A 26338-nucleotide genomic window follows, 5' to 3' on the forward strand; every position below is an offset into this window, starting at 1 on the left:
GCACGATATTACAAAAACGTAGAATGTTCCCTTTCTCGCTTTCGCTCATTATTTATTTATTTTTTTTTTGTTCTTTTTTTTGTAATTCTTTTTGCAAAAAAATTTTTTTTTTCACCCATACAATCGTATAAACGTGTAGACAAAAATTCGTACAGAGGATCGCATATAGAGGCTATTATTTTTTTAAAAAAATTGTGTGAATTAGACGCGTTCCGCTGGCACGTTTTTAATTTTATTTTTTTTTAAATAGGTACGTATGGATTATGTTCTACGTGTATCAATTAATTTTTTTATTTGGCCACTGAACATTTAAAAATTTATCTTTCGTTTCGTTTCTCGCTTTTTTCAGGTAAAGGTTAGTCTTCTTAACATGTTAGTTTTGATGAATACGCGTTAAAGCGCGCAACACTAGACTCTATTTTTGTTCACTGCATTCTCGCTATTTTTTTTTTTGCTCGCATTTAATCATACAGTCGTATATGTATTTTTTTTATTTATTTTTTTCATTCTCGCTTTTTTTTGCTATCTATTTTTTCGTACTCTATCTTTCTTGTTCTCGTCGTCGCAAATTTTTTTTTTTTGCCGGCCGTATATCCTCTTCCAACGAAAATGATTCGATCGATCGATCGGGAATTGCAAGTTACTTTGGGTGATTCAATGAAATGGAAAGACTCGCGATTACGTTAACTGGCCCCCATTTCGTTTTGTGTCTTTCTTCCTATCGAACTGTCGTCCCCTTCAATTTTTATCTCTCGCTCTCTTATATATATATAAAAACCCCTTTTTCTTTTCCTTTGACTCTCACTTCGCTAATTTGTTCATTACAATTTTTTTTCTTTTCCTTTTTTTTCACTTTTTTCAACTTTTTTTTTTCTAGAAGCTGCCCTTTATGCTCCTATCAAACATGAAATCTTCCACTCAGACACCAAACGACTGTTTGAGTTAAATTATTTTTAATCAGAGGACTGGAATTTTTTCCCCACTTTTGTATATTATTTTCAGTCATTACAATTCGAAAATATTTTTTTTAGATAATATTCGGAAAAAAATTTAACGGATTTTAAACAAGAAAAAAAGAGAGAATAAAAACAAAAGTAAAAGAGAAAATTAAAACTATAGATTTTGAATTTGTTCACTTATTCTTATTTAGAAATATTACATTTTTCTTCAGGAATTATAAGCAAAATTATATCTATAAATAGGGTAAATGCACTAGTAGTCGGACACTTAAGGATACAATCTTAAATTATGTTTTATTTCTTCAAATAGCAAATATCTACTGTGTTTATAAGCACATTATTAATTAAAGGAGTTCTTCAGGATTAAAAATCATATAAATTTGTTACAAATACTTGAGTATTTAATAAAATATAAACATTTTAATAAAAAATTACGACTGCTTTAGTAGTCGGACACTTTTTCCCCTTGTTTCTATAGTCGGACATCTGTCAGATATTTTGAATTTATAAAAAGAAAAAGATAATTTCTTAATTGCTATCTGCTGGAAAATGGAATTAAAGCATATTAAAAGTTATTAATATAATATTTAAACCCTATAAGTTTTAATATTTATGATTAATTGTCAACAAAACTTTGTGCCACTCATCGCGCTACTCGAAAATGGTTGTATCTATAGTCGGACACCATGATTTTTAAAGCATTAAATAAAATATTTCTTGTTTAATTATTTTCGAAAATAACACTATTTTAATAAAATATAAACTTCACACATTCGTCCAGTATACTTTTTAAAGTAATTATCACAATGCATTATTATTTATTTGTCAAAAAACACGAAAGTGTCCGACTACTAGTACTGTCCGACTATACCCGCACTTACCCTATAATTACTTTGTACTATAAAGAGAAACTAAAAATTACGAAATTGGACAAAATTAGGAAAATAAATATCGATTCTAATCTTTTTTTAAAAAAAATACTCTAACGGTATTATTTTAGTATTTTTTAATACACTTTGTAATGTTAAAAAAATAAATACGATTTCATTTTTAAATGAGGAATACAGTTTTTTTCAATAGAACTGGAAATACTTTTTTTCATAAATAAACGAAAATAGAAAAGTTTGTGAAACAATTAAAAATATAAAAAAAATAAATTTCTTTAAAAAAATGACTAAAGTAAAAAAACCAAAATAAAAATAAACTTGTAAAAATTTTAAATACTTTTAAAAATAGAAATATATTTTTAGAGTAGAAGTAAAATTATTTAAACAATTTAAAGTAGAAATAAAACTTGTTTAACTACTTAAAGTAAATTTTTGAACAATTTAGAGTAGATATAAAAATTGTTAAACTATTTTAGAGTAGAAATAGCATGTTTTAAGTTATTTAAAGTAAAAATAAAATTTTTTAAAATTATTTTTTAGTAGAAATAAAACTTTTAAACTGTTTAAAGTAGAATTAATATTCTTCTTACTATTTAAAGTAGAAATAAAATATTTTAAAACTATTTAGAGTTGAAATAAAATTTTAGAGTAGAAATTAAAATTTTGAAAATCATTCGTAGGAGAAATAAAATTTCTTTAAAGTACTTAAAGTAGCAAATTTGTTTTAAAAGTAAAAATAACAAATTTTTATCGAAAAATAGTTAAAAGTAAACAAAATTTTAAAAAAATAACAAAAAATGCACAACCTATTGTTTAAAAATGTAAAACACAATGAATCAATCGATATTTAATAAATTTAAAAGTAATGTAAATATTTTATTATTATTATTTTAAAACTACATTTTTTCAAAATGAAAAATAAAAATATAAAAGAATAAAAAAATAAAAGGTATAAAAAGAATTAAAAAAATTAAAAATAAAGAAAAAACAAGTAATTTTTGTCAACAAAATTTTAAATACGGACATTAATTTTTTCCTTTCAACTTGATCGAAAATTATAAAATAAAATATATCTACAAAATTAATTTTACATTATTTAGTTAAAAAATTCAATTAAAAACAAGAAAAAAGACAGTTAACACTAAAAAAAATATTGCATGACAAGTGTCAAAAATAATTAATATATAATTATTATAATACAACTATATATTGCTAATTTTTGGTAATTCTAGATTTTAAAAACTTCTATTAAGACCTAAAGGAATTTTTTACATTCTCAAATAAAAATGAGAAAGTATTTTATTAACGTTCATTAAAATGAGGGAAAATATTCACATTAATAAAAAATGTAATAATATATACAATATTTATTTACTTATTTTTATTAATATTAACTAAAACACAAGAAAAATACATTTAATTACTTAACAAAAACGGGAATATAATTATAAAGTGTCTATGACACATTTTTACACATAAACATCTGTAAAAAAATACAATGTAAATAAAACACTTAAAAGTCTTAATGAAAATTATAAATAATCTATTTAAATTGACTGCGTTGTTTACTAAAAAAAAAGTTATTGCAAAAAATTTTCAACATCTTTTCTTTCTTTTCTTTTAAAATCTACTTTTAAATTAAAAACTTTAAATCTACTTTCAAAATTTTCTCATTAAGGGCATTTGAACCATGATGACGTCACAGATTTAAAACTAATGCTTTGCACAAACTGTGACGTCATCAAGGTTCAAATCCCCTTAAAGGCTAAAATAATAGAAGTAATTAAAAAAATGATAAAAAATTAAATTACAAAAATTTTTTTACTAAATTTAATTCAAAAATTGTAAAAATCAAAATTTAAAAATTGTGAAATTTAATTTAATATTAGAATAAATGGATAAATTAAAGAGTTTTATTATTACAAAAAATCGAAAATAATTCATTATTAACTCGATATTTTTGCTTCAAAATTATTATTTTCGTAAAATTTTATAAATTTAAAACTGTGAAAAGATTCTGAACAGTCTCCATACTAATACTTTCGTTAAAATTTATATATTAATTAATATACGTTTATTAAAATCGCAAAAGAGAGGTCATAGAAGTTATACTGTATAAAGACCTTTTATGGGTCATTCTATAAAGAAAAAAATAATAAACTAAAATATAAAAATAAAGGACTTTTTTAATTAAACATTGAAGTTAGCTATAACTTTCAGTCAAAGAGGACATTCTTTTTGTTACTAATTTTCCAATCAGGAAAAATCCCTTAACTCCCAGAAACAAATTATCCGTTTTTTTTATTTAGGATAATAAAATACGATAATCTACGAAAGTGGAATTTTCGGAAAAAGTTTTTCGTCTTCTGGTTAAAAAGAATATTTAAAAATTACCAAAATATTTTTCATACGGAAATTTAAAATTACTAAAATTTTAAGTAATTAATTTTTAAAAATTACTAAACTAATGTTAGTAATTAATTTTAAATAATCAATTATTACACTGAAAATTATTATTAAATCAATTTCCAGTACAAATTAATTTTTAAAAAAATTACTAAACTATATTTGGTAATAAAAAAAATTTCTAAACTATATTTGGTAATAAATTTTTGATAATATTATTAAAGTTGATGATAAAAAATACGAAGTACAAAAAAAGTTTTTCAAAAACAAAAAAAAGTTCAAAACACTTTAAAACACAAAATTGAGAATAAAAATAACAATTCAAAACTTAGATACCATTTGGAAGATTAAATTTTTGAAAAAAGAAACAATTCCCATAAAAGCAGCAGCTTCTAAAGTTATATGAGAGAAAGAGAAAAAAAGAAGGAATGAAGGAGAAGTGGTGAAATTTTGTTTTTGTAAAATCCCCCTTTGAATCAAATTGGAAACTTCTTTCTAGAGAGCAAGAGTCATAATAAAGTTATGAAAATATCCCCGCGCAAACATAAACGCAACATGATTATACAAATGACAAGCACTCGGGCTAAACTTTTCCCTTACCGTGCGTAAAACTAGTTAAAATCACACTTTCCGTTCTTCTCCCCCTCCCCCCGCACCGTTTTCTCAATTCCCTATTTGTTGTCGAGACGGATACAAAAATTAAACAAAATACATTGTTTAGACTATAAAGTGCGATCGTCAACTTTATTTGTGTCATTAAAAAACAAAAATAAATTTTCCCCCGTGTTTTTTTGTTATAAATGGAAAAAAAAGGAAAATTTTTTTTTCAGGAAATCATTTGGCACCCCGAGGCTGTGATTGTAACTCATCTATTGTCTTTAGGATTTTTAGAAAAAAAATAGTTTCTTTTTTATTATTATTATTATTTAATACTTCCGTTTTTCAGTCCCATTCGTAAATAAAATATCGTAATGTATATTATACATTATATATTATATAATAATATAATTTAATATTCTTAATAAAATTAATAAATTAATTTTAAATTAATAAATTGAATTATTAAAATATAATTAATTAAAATTATTAATATTAATAATATAATTATCAATATAATATTAATATAATGTATAAAATATAATATACAGTATATAATGTACGATATTCTGTATATTTCATATTATGTATAATATATTATTATACATTACGTAATACAGACAATTTAATAAAATTGTCGACATAATAATTAATATTTTACTAATAATAATTAAGCGACGAGGAGAAATACGTGAACCTGGAAACGTCGTCACGAGTCATTTTGAAAATCGATACTTTGAAATTTTCGTTTATAATAATTATCATCAAATTTTAATTAGAAAAGTAATCAATCTAACGCAGTGGTATAAAATCTACTATTATAATATATATTCTTGTTTTTCAATTACAATGTCCCGTGAAATTTTTATTTCCTCTATTTTTCTTCCTTAAGAAGAAAGATTATTTTCTTAAAAGAAAGTTTTTTCTTTTTTTTTTTGCAAAAAATTATTCCCACGATTTTTTTTCTCTCTCTATCTCTCTTTTTTTAAATACGCAAATATTACACGCTTTATTATATTATAAATTGCTAAATGCTAATTTTGGATGATTAACACTTTGATGCCCATTAAAAAAAAAAAAAAAAATTTCATTTATAAATATATTTAATAAACACGTAGTAAAACTACAAACATTTATATAACAATGCAAATATAAAACGACAGTAAATCTTTTTTTTACTTTTCTTTTTCTCATATTAAAATTTAAAAATGAATATTGCATATGAAGTCTTTTAAAAAGGGAAAATAGAAATTAATATTAAATTAACAATTTTCAAATTTGTCTAAAAAATTTTCTCCTCTTTTTGTTTAGTGCAGACAAAAAAAGTCATTTGCGCATATTTGGCTCTTGAAATAATTTTTTTATTAGGAGAATTTTTTTTTGGTGATTTGTAATTAATTGGCAGTGATTGAGCGTCGATGTTGCCAAAGTGATTATTGCCCATTTTTCTTTTTGAGTGTGGGAGAAATTAAGCCTCTTAAAGTGCGCCCTGATTTTTTTTTTTTTTTTTGACGAAGAGAATTTTAATTATTCATTATTTACATCATTCTTCTGTTGATTAATTCAGAAAATGTTAATTTTACTCCTTTCGAAAGCAAAATAGAACAATTTCTTTTTAATTACAGGAGACTTTTTTTCGTTCAGGTATTTTTCCCCTTTTCCTTTTTTTCTAATCAAAAATTTTTCTGCCTTTGAAAAAAAATTCATTTTAAAATATTTATATTTAAATAAATTTTTTCGAAATATTGATAAATTTTTTCTCTTTGATTGAAATTTTATTATGTAACTTATTTACCCAAATTTCTTCTAATTGGAATTGAGTTTTGCATGTATATATGTATATATATTTATATGCAATATTCAAAACAAACCAGAGAGGAAATCTGGTATTAAAATTATTCCAATTTCTGTAACCTGAACTATAAAGGTCTTCTATAATTAAGATATTAATTAAACATACGAAGTTGATTGACGCAATTTAATCCCAAAAAATGATCTCTGGGAATTTTCGTGTAATTTTATATAAAAACACGTCACTTATGGCACTTGCCTACAGAAAGAAAGCGATTTTAAAATTTATGGCAAAAATTGTTTTTTTTTTCATTTGTTCAAAAGATCCTTTTCTTTGGGAGAAATTTGTAAATTTTGATACGAAAGTGTTTTTTTCCTGAATTCAAATTTGAAATTTTTGTAACTTTTTTTCCACATTCTCGAAATTTAAAATTTATTAATTCTCGAGTTATTCTCGACAAGGAAAAAATTGAAATAAAAATTGAATAATATACCGTGTAGACTCTCGATAATTTGAGATGACATTTAACGAGGTTCGACTGTAATTTTTGATTAATTTTCTTTTATTCGTTTTTCAGTTTCTTTTTTTCCAATATTTTTTTTTCCTATCAAATATTGCGATATGTTGACAATTTATTTTGCATTTTATTACAACAATTTAATTAATAATATAATTAATTTTATTATTTTTATTTTTACAATGAACTGTAAACTATTTAAATGAAAAACTGTAATAAAGGAAAATTAACAGATATTTTTGTGTTATTTTGTGAAATAATTTGTAAATTTTCCTTTTTCGGAAATTAAGGTTTTTAAGCGTACAGTAAAACCTCGATAGTTTTTGGAAAAGAAAAAATTGTTAACTATGTAAGAGTAATTTATCGAGTTTTTACTGTTTTTCTCGAATTTCAAGTTTTCAATTTTTTCCAAACTTTTCAGACTAATTATCGACATTTTAGAATAAATAGTATCAATAATTGATAATTTTAAAGTTATCGAGGTTTTAGTGTATCGAGTTACACTGAAACCTCGCTATTTTGGAATGGTAACCAATTATGGAAATTTTAGTGTAACTTTATTCTTTATTTATTTAATATATATATTTTTTCACTTTCTTAATAGTTTTTTTTTATATTTTAGTAATAATTTTTTTTACTTAAGTGGAAATTATATTATATTTTTTATAAAGTAACAATTTTTTTCACTTTAGTAAACATTTTTACCAATTCATTTTAATTCACTAAAAAATGTATTATTTTTTTTACTTTAGTAAAAGAATTTTTAATTACTTTTACTTCAGTAAACAATTTTCTTTTATTTTAGTAAATTTTGCTAATTGATTTCTGTTTAACAAAAAATTGGTTTTCTTTTACTTCAGTAAAAATTTTTCTAATTCCTTATATAATTCTGTAAAAAAATTTATTTTGACTTTAGTTACAATTTTTCTAATTTGTTTCAATTTAATAAAAATTGTTTTTTAATTTCTTTTACGTTAATAAACAAATTTTCTAATTCGTCTTCTTCAGTAAAAAATGTTTTTATTTCTTTAACTTTAAGTTAAAATTACTTTTTATCTTTTATACTTTATAACTTTATAACTTTATAACTTTATAACTTTATAAATTTATAATTTATAATTTATAAATTTTATACTTTTAAATTAAAAATTGTTAATATTTTTTTTTACTAAAGTAAGAATTTTTTTCCAATTTGTTTTCATTGTCTTTATTTTTTTACTCTAGTAAAAATGGTTTTTTTTCTATTTTTTACTGCAGTAAAAATTTCTTTTAGTAAAAATTAAAAATTGTTTTCATTTTTTAATTTTTACTATTCTGTCAATTTTTTTTATTTACCACTTTTTATTAACACTTTTACATTGTCAATAAAGTTGTTAATAGTGTTACTCGCATAAAGAGAAAAATATCTCCAAAAGCAACGAATTTCATTTTTCTTAAATAAAAAATTACTTTAAAAAAAATATAAAATTTTTACTGCAATAGTAAAAATTCTTTTTAAGAGATAGAATTTCCTCTTGTGTATTTTTCTTATTTGTAGAAAATAAAAAAAAAATTTTAAATGTATTTTTTCCTGAAATACATTAAAAAAAATAAAAAAAAAAAACAACGCAACTTATCAAAATTGAAAATATTTCGCAAAAATAAGGATCTTTTGAAGATGAAGAAAAAAGCGCAACGACGAAAAATGACACTTGGTTTTTTTTTTTATCGAATTAAAACTAATATAGTGCGGAACACGATGACCGACTAACGACGCTTCATACGTCTTGAGAATAATAATGGCGGTTATGGTATTATTATATCGGTAAGAAGAGAACAGCGATGACAAGGACGAGGAAGATCGATACAACGTTGGACAGTACAGCGTGCATTGCTCATTATACACACTATCACATTTTGGAGGTTTATAGCTCCGGGTCCTGGCGAGAGGCAGTTATTTTCCGTGAAAATGGATTAGGCGATCAAGCGTAACTTTAATCACTAAACGGAAATATGTGTCTGTGTGTCTATGACGACGATGACGATGGTGATGATGATGATGATGATCATGATGATGATGATGATGATAATGATTATACGCATAGTCTCCAGTTTTAGTTGAATTCATCGATATTTTGATCTCGACAAGAAAAAAAAAAGAGAAAAGAGAATTATTTTTCGTTCTTTTTTTTTAAATTGATTTTTTTAAATTTCGTTTTCTTTTTTTTTTTTTTTTTTTGTTTTTAAAGTTGAGATCATATCGATGGGATATCCATTCTCGCAGAATTCGGAGAGGCTTTTTTTTTATTTCTCTTTATAAATTTTTTGGGGCGGGGAAAAATGTACGAGATTAAACGTGTCTTTTCATGTGTAGCGCTAAGTGATCGCTACGTGAAAAGCAACGATCGCAGTGTCTACATTTGAAGGGTTTTGCGCCTGTGTGCTTGCGATAATGGCGCGTCAATTCATCGGAACGTGCGAATCGCCACTCGCAACCTTCCCAGCTGCATTTGTATGGCTTCTCTCCTGTAACAGAAAATTGATACAATTTTTTTTTTTAGTCTTTTCATCGAAACTTGTTATGGAAATGAAAAATTTGGTTATTTTAAATACAAAAATACGAAAAATTTTAAATACAAAAAATTATTGTTTAGATTTTTAATTTTATCATATTTGTTTTGCGAGCTAATTAATATCTTTAAATATATTTTAAATATATTTTTTTTAAATCAAAATAATAATAATAATAAATTAAATAAATAAATTATTAAAAAATCTATATATAATTAATTAAGGGAAATAATTTGTCGAAATTTAATTCTATGGCTCTACAGCTAATTAATATCTCTTGATGAATATATTTTATTTTCAATTTGAATGAACTGACAAGTAATAATTATTAAATAGTAGAAATTATAAATTTTTTTTTCTTTCCTTTTTTGTGTCATTTTGGGAAAAGAGTGAAGAGTAAAATTTTTTTGAAATTTCGAGACTACTCTATTGTATAAAGTAGAGGAGGGATTAGATTATTAAGGAAGAAGGAAAGTTTGAGTAGAATGTGAGAGGGGGGGGGAGAGAAGGGGGATATCTTCACATGTCGACATTAAGGCAATCTAGAGAGCACATTTCTTGGATGTGCGGCGTTGGCGTATTATTAAGCCGTAAATAACCCATTCGAGCAATATGGAAGGCGAGTCGACGTTGATGAGGCCACGCGGTGGAGGAGAGGAGACAATGCAGGGTCACCACCTGTGGCGCGATGTTACTGAGCTTAACAAGCTGAGAGGGAGAGAGACAGAAACAGAGACAACGACAGAGAGTCTCTCTCTCTCTCTCTCTCTTTCGTGAGAGAGTGACTATGAGAAAGAGGAAGAGAGAGAGAGTGAAAGCTCTTGTCACTCTCTAGTGAGAGAGAGAAAGAGAGAAATAGAGTATGAGAGAGAGGGAGAGTGTAAGAGAGAGAGAGAGAGAGAGAGAGAGAGAGTGAGTTTGCAGTTGTGTAGCAAGGCATGGGTGATTCACCAGTGATAGAGGTCGTATCGCCCACCGACCTCGCAATAACAAATGTGGTCAGTTTCTCCATTCTCTCTCTCTATATATATATAACTATATTGTACACACAACGAACCCTCTTTTCGTCAATCCCTCCCTCCCTCCCTCTCTTTATACTCATTCCCCAAGATTTCCAGGAACCTTTCGTGCACCCTTCACTCTTTACTTTCTCTCGGTTTTTTTCCTCCATTTCATAGAAAATTTAACTATAAAAAAACAACCCCCCAATTAAGTTTCTTTTCTCCTATTCCACGAATTCATGAAAATTACTACTTGTTATTGAATTATAATTACAATCATGTGATTCTCATTTATCGTATGTGTGTGTGTTTTTTTTTTCAATGAAAAACAGATGGGGAATAATTCTATATGTTGCGGTTCGTTTTTTTTTATGAAATTAATTTCTACTTTTTATTTTTGATTTTTATAATTTTAGGTTTGGTGGCAAAAGAAACGGTGAAAAAGAGCTGACATGATTTTCTGTTAAAGGTGTTACAATTTATTTTTATCATTTACAATTCTGTTATTATTTGTTACAATTTATTATTATTTTCTTACTACAATTTCTAATTAATAATTGTTAATAATAATAATAATTAATAATAGACAATGTTATTAAAATTTGTTATTAATGATTACATTTTATTGTAGGATTAAATTATCAGAATTAATAATATGTTAATAACAATTATTTCTACTTAAAAATGATTTTTTGTAAAACTTAATTTTCAAGTAGAAACAGTCAGCTTTAGTCAGACATTAGTTTAGAATTAAAAACATAAAACTAACTGACGTTAATTTCGTGACGGAATTTTCGCCTTACTTAAAGAAAATTTTCTACTTAACAAAATCATTTTTTCAACTACATTACCAATTTCACGTTAACAGTGTATTATGTCTGACTAAAACTGTCTTTTCTACTTAAAAATGAATTTATGCTTATAAGTAAATTTTTTTCTTATTTTTACAGACGATTATCTCTGTATAAAACTGCCCTTTCAACTTAAATATTAATTTAAGTATAAGTAGAATATTTTTTAAGATTAACAGTGTGTAATGTCTGACTAAAACAGTCTATTTCTACTTAAGAATTAATTTATCTCGAAGTAAAATGTTTCTTAAATTTTCAGTTTTACTGAAACTATATTTTCCACTTAAAAAAAATGATTTTTTTGTATCTAAATTACCTCTGCTTTCTCTACCAGTGTACATTTGTCAAACTACAACTGAATTTTTTACTTAAAAAGTGATTTTTATTTAACTAAAATCTATTTTCTACTTTCAATGTGTATTCTACCTGATCAAATTTGTGTTTTTTATTTAAAAATCATTTTTCGATTAACAGAAAAAACCCGTACAACTTTTACATTGTAGTTTGTCTGACTAAAACTATATTTTCTAATTAAAATAACTAATTTTTCGGTTACTAAAATATTTTTTCTTAATCTAAAATAACGTTTTCTACTAAAATAGTAATAATTTTTGTCTGTGTAAAATACTATAAATCTTAAAAAAAAATTTTTGTATCTTTTCTAAATTACTTCCTAAACTTTTAAGAAACGGATCCTGTTTGACTAAAACTCCTTTTTTCGTTTAAGACTTTTTCCCTAAGTAAATTATTCTTTCTAGTTTAAAATTCTGTCTGACTGAAAAATACTGGTTTCACTTAAATTTTTCCCAGGAAGTACTTTTCCTACTTCAGAGAATTTATTCTGCCTACAATAATTTTTTTCAACATGAAACACATAAATTTTTCTACTAAAAAAAAAGCAAACATTAAAATAAATAAATAAATAAATTTTGTTCATTTCTTTATTTCTTTATATTTTTATTATACTTATTTTATATTTATTGTAAATTTATTATCGCAAATATGAAATGTTGAAAAAAAATTATCTTTGACTCAATTTTGAAGTGGAAAATGTTTTGATAGTGAGACAGTTAGAGTTTCAAATCAGAAACGTGTTTAATTAGATAAAAGTAACTATTTATGTAGAAATTTCACTCTTTTGAATTGCACATTATAAAAATACGAATTTTAAGTAGAAAAATCGAATATTTAGTCAGACAATACACATTTTAAATAGAAAAATTTTAATTTCTTTTTGTTAAAAAAAACTAAATTTAACCGTGACCATTTTTTTTTCTTATAATGTTTATTGTCTGACTAAAAGTGTATTTTCTACTTAAAACTGGCTTTATTTTAGAAAAAAACAGAATTTTCTCTAATTATAATGTGTAATGTCTGACTAAAGTTGATTTTTCTACTTAAAATTAGTATTTGCTTATAAAAACGAATTCTTTCTACTTACAAAATATTTATTGTTTGACTTAATAAACAGTTTTTTCTACTTATAGATATTAGTATCTCAAAAAAAGTAGAATTCTTCCAACTTAAAATCTGAAATGTCTGACTAAAGCTGATTTTTCTACTTGCAATTTATATATTCTTACGAAAACATTGAATTCCTTCGACTTAAAATTAATGTCATTGAACTATTAAATAATGTAAAAAGTAAACCAAAATTTAAAGTAAAATACTTCCTCTATGAGAAAGCAAAAATGTATTAAATTCTAAATAAATTGTTCCCCACTCATCTAAAATAAAAGAATGCCAACATCAGCATGTTTAGTAATTTTTTCAAAGCGAGGATCTCTCGACACAAAAAACATTTGTCGAATTGAACAGCGCAGCGTGTAAAAATAGGTGTCTCGCATAGAAAATCGACTATTCTCGTGTGACTCGTTTTACACTAAAAAAAAAGAAGAAAAACGAGTGTGTGACGATAAATTTCACCGGTCGAAATAGAAAAAAAAATCGTCTTCACGCCAACCTGGCCTATTAAGAAACGATGTTTAGGTGAAGGGTTTTCAAAGACGATGCCTTCCCCCTCTCTCTCTCTCTTACTATCTGTCTTTTTCTCTTTTCATTCTCTTTGGTACCAAAAGAGAGGCAGTGAGAAGGAGAGGACTCGTGACGACAGAAGAAAATTTATGCAGCACTTTGTTTTCAGGCCGAAGTTGTTTCACGCGAGAGAGTCGAAACGACTAAACAAAACAAGGGCAAAACCTGTTTCTTTTTTCTTTTCTCTCTCTTTTCTGAGAAAAGGTATTCCTCGCGGTGACGGCGACAAATCCGACCCGGACGTGGCAACGCATATCCAAATCCACCCCGCTCGACATTCCAGGCACGCGACTTTCCGGAAAATACGGTCCACGTTCCTTCTTCCATTGCAGCATCCCTTTTCCTTCCTCTATCACTCACTCACTCACTCTCTCTCTCTCTCTTTCTTACTTATCTGTCTTTCTTTCTCCCTTATCATCCCTCTCTCTCTATCTCTCGTTTTTTCTCTCTTTCATTCTTTTTTCCCTCTTTCTCTTTCTTTCTCTCTCTCACTCTTTGCTCGCACGATTTCCAAAGTATGAAAGAGAAATGGCGCCATGTCTTCCTCACTGAGGTAGGTATTACAGAACCGCGACACGGGAGGTGGGAGAAGAAAACTCGCGACAGTGACGAACATCCAAAAGGGCGAAGGCTGACATAGACGGAAGAAAATTTATTTAGCTCTCGAAATGTGAGATCTTGAGGTGTAGATGAAACGAAGAATGATGTCGAGTTGTACTTGGTTCGAAATTAGAAACGCCACATGTCGCGAGTGGAAAAAAAATTTATTTTTCGCATTTTCTTGTAAGCGCAGTGTCAAGTATTTGGCGAATTTTTCAAAAATTGCGAAAATAAAGTTGGATTAATTTTCACTTGAATAATTTTAATTTTCACTTAAGTAATATTAAATTTTCACTTGAATAATTTTAATTTTCACTTATGTAATATTAAATTTTTACTTCAATAATTTTAATTTTAATTTTACTATACTGAAAAATTATTATAATGATTTATGTAAATACCAATTTACATATCTGGTAAATGTGATTTCAAACTAATTTTTGTCTGACCAAAACAATATTTTCTACTTAGAAACTAATTTTTCCCTTAAAAATATTTTTTTTCTTTCTAAACTGTATTTTGTGTGAGTAACACTACATTTTCTACTTAGAAACTAATTTTTTCCTTAAAAATATTTTTTTTCTTTCTAAACTGTATTTTGTGTGAGTAACACTACATTTTCTACTTAGAAACTGATTTTTTAATAAACTACTTTTAGTAAATTACTTTTAGTAGATTAAATGCAATTTTTGTCTGATCTAAACTACATTTTCTACTTAGAAATTAATTTTTATCTTCCAAAATAATTTTTGTACTTTTCAATAGTATTCTGTCTGACTGAAACTGAATGTTCTACTTAGAAACTGACTTTTACTTACTAAACTACTTTTAATAATTAAATACAACTTTCGTCTAACCAAAACTAAATTTTCTACTTAAAAACTAATTTTTTTTCTTACTAAACTAATTTCAGTAGATAAAATTGAATTGTCGTCTGACCGAAACTACATTTTCTACAAAACTACAATTTGTCCATAGAAATTTATTTTTCCTTAAAAAACTACTTTCAGTAGATTAAATGCAATTTTTGTCTGACCAAAATTAAAATTTCTACTTAAAAACTAATTTTTTTGTTACAAAAATACTTTTTGTTCTTCTAAGCTGTATTTTGTCTGACTAAAACCGTATGTTCTACTTAAAAAATTAATTTTTGTCTATATAAATAAAATACCTAAACTAATAATAACTGAAGAAATAATAATTTTGTATAAATTAAATATAAAAAATTTTAAATAAAATATTTCCAAACAGATTAAAAAAACTAGTGAATTTTTCGAAAAGTATTACTATAATTTGGATTTAGATAATTATCATAACGACAGTAATTACTCTGAGTAAATGAATAAATTTTCATCTGCTCAATAAATATACAGTTAAGAATTATTGTTAACTGAATAAATCTTCATGTCATTAATAGAACATCAGTTAAGCGATAAATCATCATGGACTGAATAAATCTTTATCTGATCATTTCATCATTAATAAGGCAAAATAAATTATAAATAAATTAAATGAATCTTCATTTGGCTAATTTGATAACAGGAGAAAAAATTTAATACTATTTAAATTATTTATTATTTATTTAAAAAAAATATGAAACGCACTCGAGTGACAAAAATGGAAGTTTAACATTCGATGTTTAAGTATCACGCGTTACATGGAATTGTGATTTTCTTGAACAAGAAAGAGACTTGTTTCGTTATATTTTCACAGCAAAGAAATCGAAAAATATCGACTGTTAAACGCACGTTGAAGTCACACAGCTATAGTATACACACATATATGTGTATAATATTCAAAGAGAAAGAGAGAGAGAGAAAGAAAGATTTTCAATTACAGGCACTTTCCGCTCAGATATTCCATTCCCTGGTACTCTATTGTTCTTGTGTGCCACTGTCATGACAGGACTTTGATCCTTTCGATACTCGTACTTGAAAAATCTCTTGTCCGTAAATCGTTTTCACTCTCTCGCGCCATATTCCACTCACGACAGGTATTTTTATTTTCATTCTCAAATGCAAATATACTGTTAGTAAATACATAAAATAATATGAACGACGTTTTAATATTTTTCAAATGCAAAAATAAATGCATGAAAAGTTTCTTCTTTTAATTTTTCCTTTTTCATTTTTTTTCTCTTTTTCCTTTTTTTCTGTTTTCGTTTTTCATATTTCTCTTTTTCAGTTTTTTTTGGTTTTCTTCCTTTTTCATCTTTTTTTCTCTTTTTCCGTTTTTTCTGTTTGCTTTTTCAGTAAAATTTATTTTTCCATTCAAAAGTTTTTCAAGTTCAGTTAAATAGTGTCGTTTTCAAAGCAATCTCCAGCAAGTAGAACGTAAAATTTCATGTTATTGGAAATATCGTTTTAAATTTATGAGTAATCTCCCTCAGTATCTTTGGCGAAAATATAGATTTTTTTTTGTTTAAATTACATTTGCCCGTGAGGTTTTTTCAATTTTTATTGGAAATTTAATGGAGGTAATAGATTATAGATAACAGGAATGGAGTTTTTATATTGTAAAATTTTATGTTTTTTTTTAATTTTATTTTTAAAAAAAGAAGAGAAAAAAAAATTTTCACGATACATTTTTTTTAAATTTAATGAAATAAAAATGTTTGATACATTTGATAATGCTTCAAATTTTATATTGGATTGTGTGTGGCTGAATAATACGTTTTACTTGAAAAAAAAATATTTTTTTTAAATAACCTTTTTTTTGACGCAAAAGCACAAAACCCGTGGGAAAAATTACATTTTTTTTACTTTTTATTCAAATATCGCTTGTATTTTATCTAAAACAGGCGAGTAGATATGTCTGAAAAAATTAGATTTTCTACTATGAAAGCAATTTTTCGATTAATTTTTACCAATTTACTCTGAAAGATAATTCTGACTAATGAAAACTAGATTTTCTAGTTGGAAAATTGTTTTTGTATCTAAAAAACTTTTATTAACTTTAAAACTGCATTTTGTCTGACTAAAATTGATTTTTCTACTTAAAAATTATTTTTTGTCTAACTAAAATATATTTACAATATCCACAGTATATTTTATCTGACTAAAACTGTTAGAAAATTTAATTTTAATAGAAGTCAAATTTTTAAAACCCTTATAATGTATTTTGTCTTACCAAAACTGTATTTTCTACTTAAAATATGATTTTTGTCAATAAATTTTCTTTTGTTTTTGTTAAAGTTAATCCTTTATATAAAATAAAATTTTTAAGTGACTAAACTTTTTATAATTTGAAAATGTATTTTATCTGACTAAAACGGAATTTTCTATTTAAAAATTAATTTTTGTCCTACTAAAATATATTTACAACTTTCACAATATATTTTGTCAGACTACAAGTGCATTCTCTACTTAAAAAATAATTTTTAAGTGACTAAACATTTTTATAGTTTCTAAATGTATTTTGTCTGACTAAAACTGAATTTTCTACTTACAAAGTAATTTTTAAGTGAATAAACTTGTTTATTATTTGAAAATGTATTTTGTCTGACTAAAACGGAATTTTCTACTTAAACATTAATTCTTGTCCTACTAAAATATATTTACAACTTTCACAATTTATTTTGTCGGACTACAAGTGTATTTTCTACTCAAAAACTAAAAAGTAATTTTTAAGTGGCTAAACTTTTTTATAATTTGAAAATGTATTTTGTCTGACTAAAACTGAATTTTCTACTTAAAAAGTAATTTTTAAGTGACTACAGTTTTTTATTATTTAAAAATGTTTTTTGTCTGACTAAAACTGAATTTTCTACTTGAAAATTGTTTTTTTAAAACTACTCTAAATCTTTCACTGTTAGATTTATTTTGTGTAACTAAATTAGTTTTTTAAATCTAAAATTTTTTTCTGTCTGACTAAAACTGGATTGTTTACTTAACAATTAATTTTTTGATGTCTAAACTACCTTTTTCTCTGATTTTATACTTTTTTTAAAGTAAATCTTAATTTTGTATTTAAAAAGTGTTTTTTTGTAAGTAAAATAACTTTTTTCTCTTATTCTTTTCATTGTTTACTACTAATTCTCTAATTTTATTACTAATAATTAATTATTTTCTACTAATAATTATTTTATACTAATTTCTAAAGTAAAAAGTCAGACAAGTTTGTACTAACAATTAGTTATTTGTAACTAATTCCGATTTAGGAAACAAGTTTTTTCTTTAAAAAAAATGGACAAAAAATTTAAAATATAGTTTTATAATTTCTTCCAATAGTAAAAAAAATTAATTCCAAAAATAATATACTTAATGAAAGTAAGATATATTAAAATTCAGGGCAATTTTTATTTTAGAAACCTTTAGAAGAGAACAAAAAAAAAAAAGGAAAACCTTCAAAAAAAAAAAGAAAACGGATTTTAAACGTAAACAAAAATTTTAAACGTATCCAAAAGGCTTCTGAAATTTCTTTTAAAAAACTAATTGGAGAAAAAATTGTCATTAAAATATACCGATTTGACTAACAAGTCTCCATATATACACGATCCATCAAAGGATTTATGATCAAACAGAAATGTTACTATCTTCTAGCTTCTCTCTCTCTCTCTCTCTCTCTCCCTTATTCAGACTGGAATGTATGCCAAAGATTGTAGAATCTCATCGCTTTACATACATTACATACATAAACACAGAGAGGAAAAAAATTTACGACCAATAGCATGCTTAGCAAGAAGATTGGACGTTAGTCTCCTAGAGAGAGCCATTACAAAATCGACTTCAACGAATGAGTATCACTAAAGTCATGTTGTGTCCATATAGAAACTCTCGACCATCGAAAAATTTGTCGCTACATTGCTTTCAAAGGGGATGTGAAACCTCCTTCTTCTTTAGAGCCATAATACTTAATTCTTCCCAACTTGAAGGTGATTTCAGACTATTTCTCTAACAGCATCTCTCGATAAATAAATGACCTATACGAAAAAGCAAAATCTCTACTTACGATAGTCGCGAACGCCAAGCAAGGTATCTCTCTCGCTCTTACTCTTTGCGGATTGAATGTGTATATATATATATATTCCTATATCTTAAACCCAAGACCGCAAATTCAAAGTCCTCCGATATACCGCAGGCGCCTGTGGTCAGGTTACGAGAGATCCTTGGTATCCATGTCGTTAAATTTTATGGCCTGTGAGTAGAGTCAATACTCTCCAAACCAAGACGAGTAATACCGATTTATCGATATTTTTTTTTTCTTTTGCTTTTTTAATCTTTCAAAAACCTTGATATATTTAATTCCACATGGATATGGCTATATAAATCGACTATTTATATTCAATAAGAAGTTTATTTTATTGCTCTTTTATTTTACACCTCATTTACAATCAGTACATTTATGCTGATAAATTATGGAAGGAAATAAATATTTTCGTTTATGTATTTCCTTTACTCTTTTCTTTATTCTATTATTTATATTTTCTTCTATTCTTTTCTTTATATTTTTTTATTTTTTTCGTAATATTTTCCTTTCTTTCGTCATATGTTTCTTTATTCTTGTTTTATATTTTCCTTTCCTTTTTTCTTTTGTATTTTAGTTTAATTATTTTTGGTCCATAGTAGGAAAACGTAAAAAAATATTCCAGTATTAGTAGAAGAAAAAAAGTTTAGATTGAATAAATATTAGGAGAAGAAAGCAGAATAAAGTAAAAGAAAGTAGATGAAAATAAAAATGGTAGAAGAAAGTAGTAGAAAGTAGAAGAAAGTAGAAAAAAAGTAGAAGAAAGTAGAAAAAAGTAGAAGAAAAATTAAAAAAAACATTCATATAAAGAATACAGTGATTCGAGAATTCTTTATTCAAAATTGAAAGAGATAGTTTTGATATGGTTTTTTTTTTAAGTTCGAGTCGTAAATTTTTGTTGTACCACGGTCGTTGACATGATGGAAAGAAAATGCTATATCGCTGCATGCCGACAGACTTAATAAAATGCAAAGACGACGAGCACACACGTTGCCCTGTAAAAGGCAGACTGACATATCGACGCAATACCAGCCTTGGCCCTTCGACTTTTTGCATACTTCAGCCAGAGAAAAATCGCCTTCAACATTCAGTTAATATACAAAATGTCTATTTTGTAAATTCTTCTTTCTTCTCTTTTTAAAAGTGAAACAAAAATTGCCAATTTTTAGTCATTTTCGATATATTCTACTGAAAAATATATTTTTGCCTTACTAAACTATCTTTTGTACTTTAAAACGTTTTATGTTTGATTAAAACTAAATATTCTACTTGAAGAGAAATTCTTGTTTTATTAAATCGTCTTCTTTATTTAAAATATTCATTTTGTCTGACTAAAATAATGTTTTCCACTTAAAAAACAAATTTTTTTACCTAATTAAAATTTTTCAACTTTATGCGTCTTTTGACTAACTAAATATAGATTTTTTTTCTACTAACAGATCAATTTTTGGCAGTAAACTATTTTGACTTAAAATGTGTATTTTGTCTGACTAAAACTAGATTTTCTACTTAAAAATTAATCATTTTTATTCAATGAAATTATTTTAATTCTAGAAGCTTTTCTGCACAACTGGAACTAGATTTTCTACATAAAAGCCTATTTTTTATTTAACTATCATTTTACTTTCAAAGTGCATTTGTCTGACTAAAACTAGATTTTCTACTGAAAGAGGAACTTTTTAAACTAAATTAAACTTTTTTTACTTGAAATTTTTTTTTTGTCTGACTAAAAATTGATTTTGTACTAAAAGATCACTTTTTTGAATTAAATTGACTTTCTTTCCAAATTTTGTCTGACTAAAAGTAGATTTTATACTAAAATATTAATTTTTTAAATTGAATTGACATTTTACATATATATTTAATGTGGATTTTGTCTGACTAAAACTAGATTTTCTACTGAAAGAGAAATTTTTTGAACTCAATTTACTATTTTTACTTAAAATGTTTAATCTCTCTGAATAAAACTAGCTTTTCTACAAAAAAGATCAATTTTTTAAATTAAATTGACTTTTTTACATTCAACGTGCATTTTGTCTAACTAAAAATAGATTTTTTACTTAACGATCAATATTTTGAATAAAATAACATTTTTTAACTTTGAACGTTTCTTTTGTCTGAATAAAAATAGATTTTCTACTAAAATATAAATTTTTTGAATTAAATTGACTTTTTTTTCATTTAATATTTAATTATTAATTTTGTCTGACTAAGACTAGATTTTCTACTGAAAGGTCAGTTCTTTTAACTAAATTAACTTTTTTTACATTGAACGTTTATTTTGTCTGACTAAAAGTATATTTTATACTAAAAGATCAATTTTTTGAATTAAATTGACATTTTTTACATTCAATGTGGATTTTGTCTGTCTAAAACTAGATTTTCTACTTGAAAGAGAAGTTTTTTGAACTAAATTTACTATTTTTACTTAAAATAAAATAAAACTAGCTTTTCTACAAAAAGATCAATTTTTTTAATTAAATTGACTTCTTTACATTCAATGTGCATTTTGTCTGACTAAAACGAGATTTTCTACTTAAAAATCAATTTTTTAAATAAAATAACATTTTTTACATTCAATGTCGATTTTGTCTGACTAAAACTGAATGTTTCTACTTTAAAAACTCATCATTCCGCAACTAAACTATCTTCTTCCCTCTAAATATTTATCAAACTATGAATATAACTTTATTTCTTAACATTTTAAAAAACATCTAAATTTTCTTCTTTCGCTATTTTATTTTTCAACCTCCTCTATATTTCATTTTTTCAAATTTTTGTCACATTCTCAACAAATTTTTTTCCTTCCCAAACCAAGTAAAAAACTTAACGAATCTAAACGGCAATATTTTCACATTCATCATCATTAAATACGAATTTCTTTTTTTTTTTTTTTTTTTTTTTGTTTTCATTTTGCCACACGGAAAAGTGTGTGTGTATATTCACCTCACTTTTCTCATGCGGAGTAAAGCTTGAATATATAAATCTTGAAAAACTTGAGCAAATCCCTATTTTCCTCAGGGAGAAGATATACATATATCCCTTTAATAATGCATGCGATACAAAACCATTCCATTCGGAGTATTTTTTTTTTCCTTCTCTTTTTTTTTGTCTGGAAAAATATTATATTGCCATTGGCATGGATTGAAAAGGAGAATGAAGAATCGTTTCTCGAAATATACTTTCTATGTGAGTGTGTGTATATGTGTAGAAATAAAAGCCATACGGCGAATAGAAACAAGCTGGCCAAGGGCATTTGATTTTTGGTGAATGATAAAAGGGGACATCTATATATATACATAAATATTTTGTGTGTGTGAGTGTATCGAGACGAAAGTGGTCAAGCTTTTCAGTGTCCAAGCGTAGTCCATGTCGTTATGTAAGCAAAAAGGGGGAATGAGGTACCCGAGAACGGAGGGGCTAAAGCGTTAAGCCGTCTTGTTTAATATGGCTTTATTACATAGCAGGCAACGAACCGCCGGGGGCCATTATGCGGTGATAAAATGCGCGACGAGCGAGCGTACATTGTATTATATCTGCCAGTATACTCGCACACATGCCACTTTATTTCCTATATGTATAGATGGTTCTCGTGTGACAACATGGGTGCAAACGTTAATGCAGGCTTTAAATACAGGTGCTTTCTCTCTCTCTCTCTCTCTCGCTCTTATACTCTTTCACCCCCCCTTTTCACCCTATATCGTGTCGACGTGTATATAATCCACTATCGAGGCTTGCCCTTGTTTTTCACCTTTTCCAGGCTCGCTTCTCATCTTGACACCTGATGCCAGCCAAATATAATGTTTAATCAATTTTCTATTGCGCAAAGCCTGGTGCATTAATTGCATCTCTTATTATATTTAATGGCGCTCTTCGTTAGGATAAAATAAGTGGTACTGGAAAAATTATTTTCATGAAAATTGGTTGCATAATTGATAAATATGTTGGGAGAATAATTAACAAGAGAGGAATGAAATTTTAGAAAACTTTGTAAAAGAGTAAAGAAATTAAAAATTATTTTATTAATTCTAAAGTGTATTGCGTCTGATTAAAACTCGATTTTCTACTTAAAATCTACTACGTTTCATATTTTTTTAGGCTACAAAGTTTTCTGACTAACTACAATTCGATTTTCTGTTCAAAAAATGATATTTCCGTAAGTAAAATTTATTCTATTACAGATATGAACGTAGAAAAATGTATTATGTCTGACTAAAATCTTGTTTTCTACATAAAAAGTGGTTTTTGTGTTTCCCAATTTCCTTTTTTGTCCTAAAAGTCTATTTTGTCTGACTAAAACGGCTTTTTCTACTGAAAAAGTTAATTCTTTTAAATTAAACTACTCTTTTAATTTATAAGTGTATTTCGTCTGACTGAAACTGCCTTTTCTACTGAAAACCTTAATTCTTTTAAATTAAACTAATTTTTTACTTTACAAGTGTATTCCGTCCGACTAGAATTACGTCTTCTACTGAAAAACTTAATTGTGTTGAATTAAACTTTTTTTTTCACTTTATAAGTGTATTCTGTGTGACTATATTTGCTTTTTCTACTTAAAAACTGATTTTCTACTTTCTAAAAAGAATCTTAAAACATTCCTAGTGTATTCAATCTGACTACTGATATTTTCTACTGAACAACTTAATTGGTTACTTTAAAAGTATATTATGTCTGACTAAAATTACATTTTCTACTTAAAAAAAATTTTTTTTCACGAATTTCTTTAAAAATTATATAGTGTATTTTGTTCTGTCAATGAGAATATTTTCTACTTAGGAAGTGAGTTTTCTCTATTTAATCTACTTTTTGTGACCCTAAAGTACTTTCTGTCTGGCTAAAACTTCCGTTTCTACTTTAGAAGTTAATTTTTTCTAATTAAACTCCTTATTTACATTGAAAATATATTCTGTCTGACTGAAACTGTATTTTCTACTTAAAAAGTAATGTTTTGTTAATTAAAAACAAAATGTATGTTGTCTGACTAAAATAAGATTTTCTACTTAAAAATTGACTTCTGTCTAACTGAAGTTGCCTCTTAAATTAAAAAAGGTATTATGTTTAAGTAAACCAAATTTGCTACTCAAGAGATCATTTTTGTAAAGAAACTACCATTTTCTTCAAAAATTGAATTCTACATGACAAAAACTACTCTCTAAATCTGAATCAGCGAAATTTCACTGATTCTCAGCGATAAGTATGCCACTATTTTAAAACAGCGTATATGCGCTAATTAATCAGTGAAGTTTCACTGATTATTTAGTGAAATTTCACTAATTCACAGCGTATATACGCTAATTGAAATAGTGGCATACTTATCGCTGATTCAGATTTAGAGAGTAAAATTTCTTCTTTAAAATTTATTATTGTCTGACTAAAACTATTTGTTCCACTTATAATTAATTTTTTGTTAACTAAACTAATTCTTTTTACTCGAGAAGCTATTCTATCGTATTAAAAATATTTTTCCTACATAAAAACCGATTTATTGTAACTTAACTATCTTCTCTACCTAATAACTATATTATGTCTGACTAAAACTAGATTTTCTACTTAAAAAGGGATTATTCCTTTTCCACTCTAAAATTATATTTTGTCTGACTACATTTTCTACTTAAAAACTGATTTTTTAACTAAACCACTCTCTGTACTCTTTTTTATACTTTTAAAAATCTATTTCGTCTCACTAAAACTACAGTTTTTTGATTAAAAAGTTTAAGTTTTGAAAAAAGAAAGAAAAATCCAAGTAAAAAGTAAAAAGTATTTCAGTCAGAAATAATATTGTTTTCAATACAAAAAAAGTATTTTACTGTAACAAAAATACACTTTATAAATAAAAGAAAATTGCACTCTACTATCTAATTAGCATAAAATTATTAATAGAGCAAATAGAAAATTATTTTACATTGTATTAATAAAAAAAAAAAAGGAGTCAAACAATTTTTTTTCCCTCTTCTCCACATAGAGAATATTGAGTACGATATATACTCTCAAGATTTATCAATAATTGCTCAGAGATAATATCTTTATCGACAAATTGAGTTCACGGGGTCAGTGAACGTTGAGAAATGGCACAAGGGATGTGTCTATATAACGAACGCAAAGTCCCTTGCCTTCTCTATTCTTTCTAGCGAGAAAAATCGAAAATACCTGTAAAGATATCCATGGCTTAGCGCGAACACGGAAGAAGAAAAAAATATGTTTGAAAAAGAAAAAGGGTTGAAGATGAGTATATATAGAAAAAAAAGGGGGGGGCGATAGAAACAGAAATAGGAGAGGAAAGAGGGAAGAACAAAGCTTCCTGCACGAGGAAGCAAAAGAGAGGAAGGGAGAGAGAGAGAGAGAAGAAAGAATCTCTCGTTAATGAATAAATAAATAAAAAAAGAAAAAAGAAAAACGGACGAGAGAGAGAGAGAGAGAGAAATAAGAGAGAAGAGAGGAAAAAAGAAGAAAGGGAGGTAGAGAAATAAGAAAGAAAAGAGGAAAAAAGAAGAGAGAGAGATAAAAAAGAAACGAAGGGAATAGAGAAATAAGAGAGGAGAGGAAAAAAGAAGAAAATAACAGAGAGAGAAGGAAATAAGAGAAGAGAAAGGAAAAAAGAAGAGAGAGGGAGAGATAAGGAGAGAGATAACTATTCTATACCCCTCTAGAAGAGTTGGGGGATTCCCTTAATTATAGTTCCGTCACCACTGTCGTCTACCACAAAGACCGCGAATAAGAAAATCGTGAATTATGAAGAGAGAGAATAATGTAACACTCGGTAATATTGCGTTCGGGCTTTAAAATTCTTTGAGGATAACGTTCATCAGTCTGTGGTTACAGTTCCCATTGTCGGAAAGCAAATTGGGTTCTTCCTGGCTTTCGAAATAATCCGATTTCAATAAATGGGAATTCTAGTTGTGCGCGCCTTTTGAAAAGGAAATAAAAATAAAGAGAGATAGAGAGAGAAGGGTGTAGTGTGGCGGCCAGGGGGGAAGGGAGGTAGAGTTTCCTTTTGTATTGTCTCAACAAGTCGATAAAATGGAAACAGTAACGCAAACTGCTTTTCAATATCGAACTAATTAGACTTATAAATCCTCGAGATAAAATCGTAATTACTCTCTTTTTTCCCCCTTCTTATTTGTTATTTTTAATACTCGAATTTGTTTTTTCTATGGACAATATTTTATTTTGAGGAAATTT

At 26.1% G+C, this 26338-nt stretch overlaps 1 protein-coding gene across 1 annotated transcript in view; it reads right to left on the reverse strand.

Moving 5' to 3' along the window:
• Window positions 1-9125: 9125 nt before the first annotated feature.
• The window catches only part of LOC122511113 (Krueppel-like factor 6), a 345643-nt gene continuing 328430 nt past the window's right edge, over window positions 9126-26338 (reverse strand). Inside the window, exon 7 of the mRNA XM_043626172.1 lies at window positions 9126-9663. Within this exon, the coding sequence (XP_043482107.1) occupies window positions 9488-9663 (176 nt within the window). The 3' untranslated portion in view covers window positions 9126-9487. The remainder of the gene's footprint in view (window positions 9664-26338) is intronic.

This window comes from Leptopilina heterotoma, unplaced genomic scaffold (assembly GCF_015476425.1).
Source record: "Leptopilina heterotoma isolate Lh14 unplaced genomic scaffold, ASM1547642v1 Lhet_80, whole genome shotgun sequence".
Taxonomy (NCBI): Eukaryota; Metazoa; Arthropoda; class Insecta; order Hymenoptera; family Figitidae; genus Leptopilina; species Leptopilina heterotoma.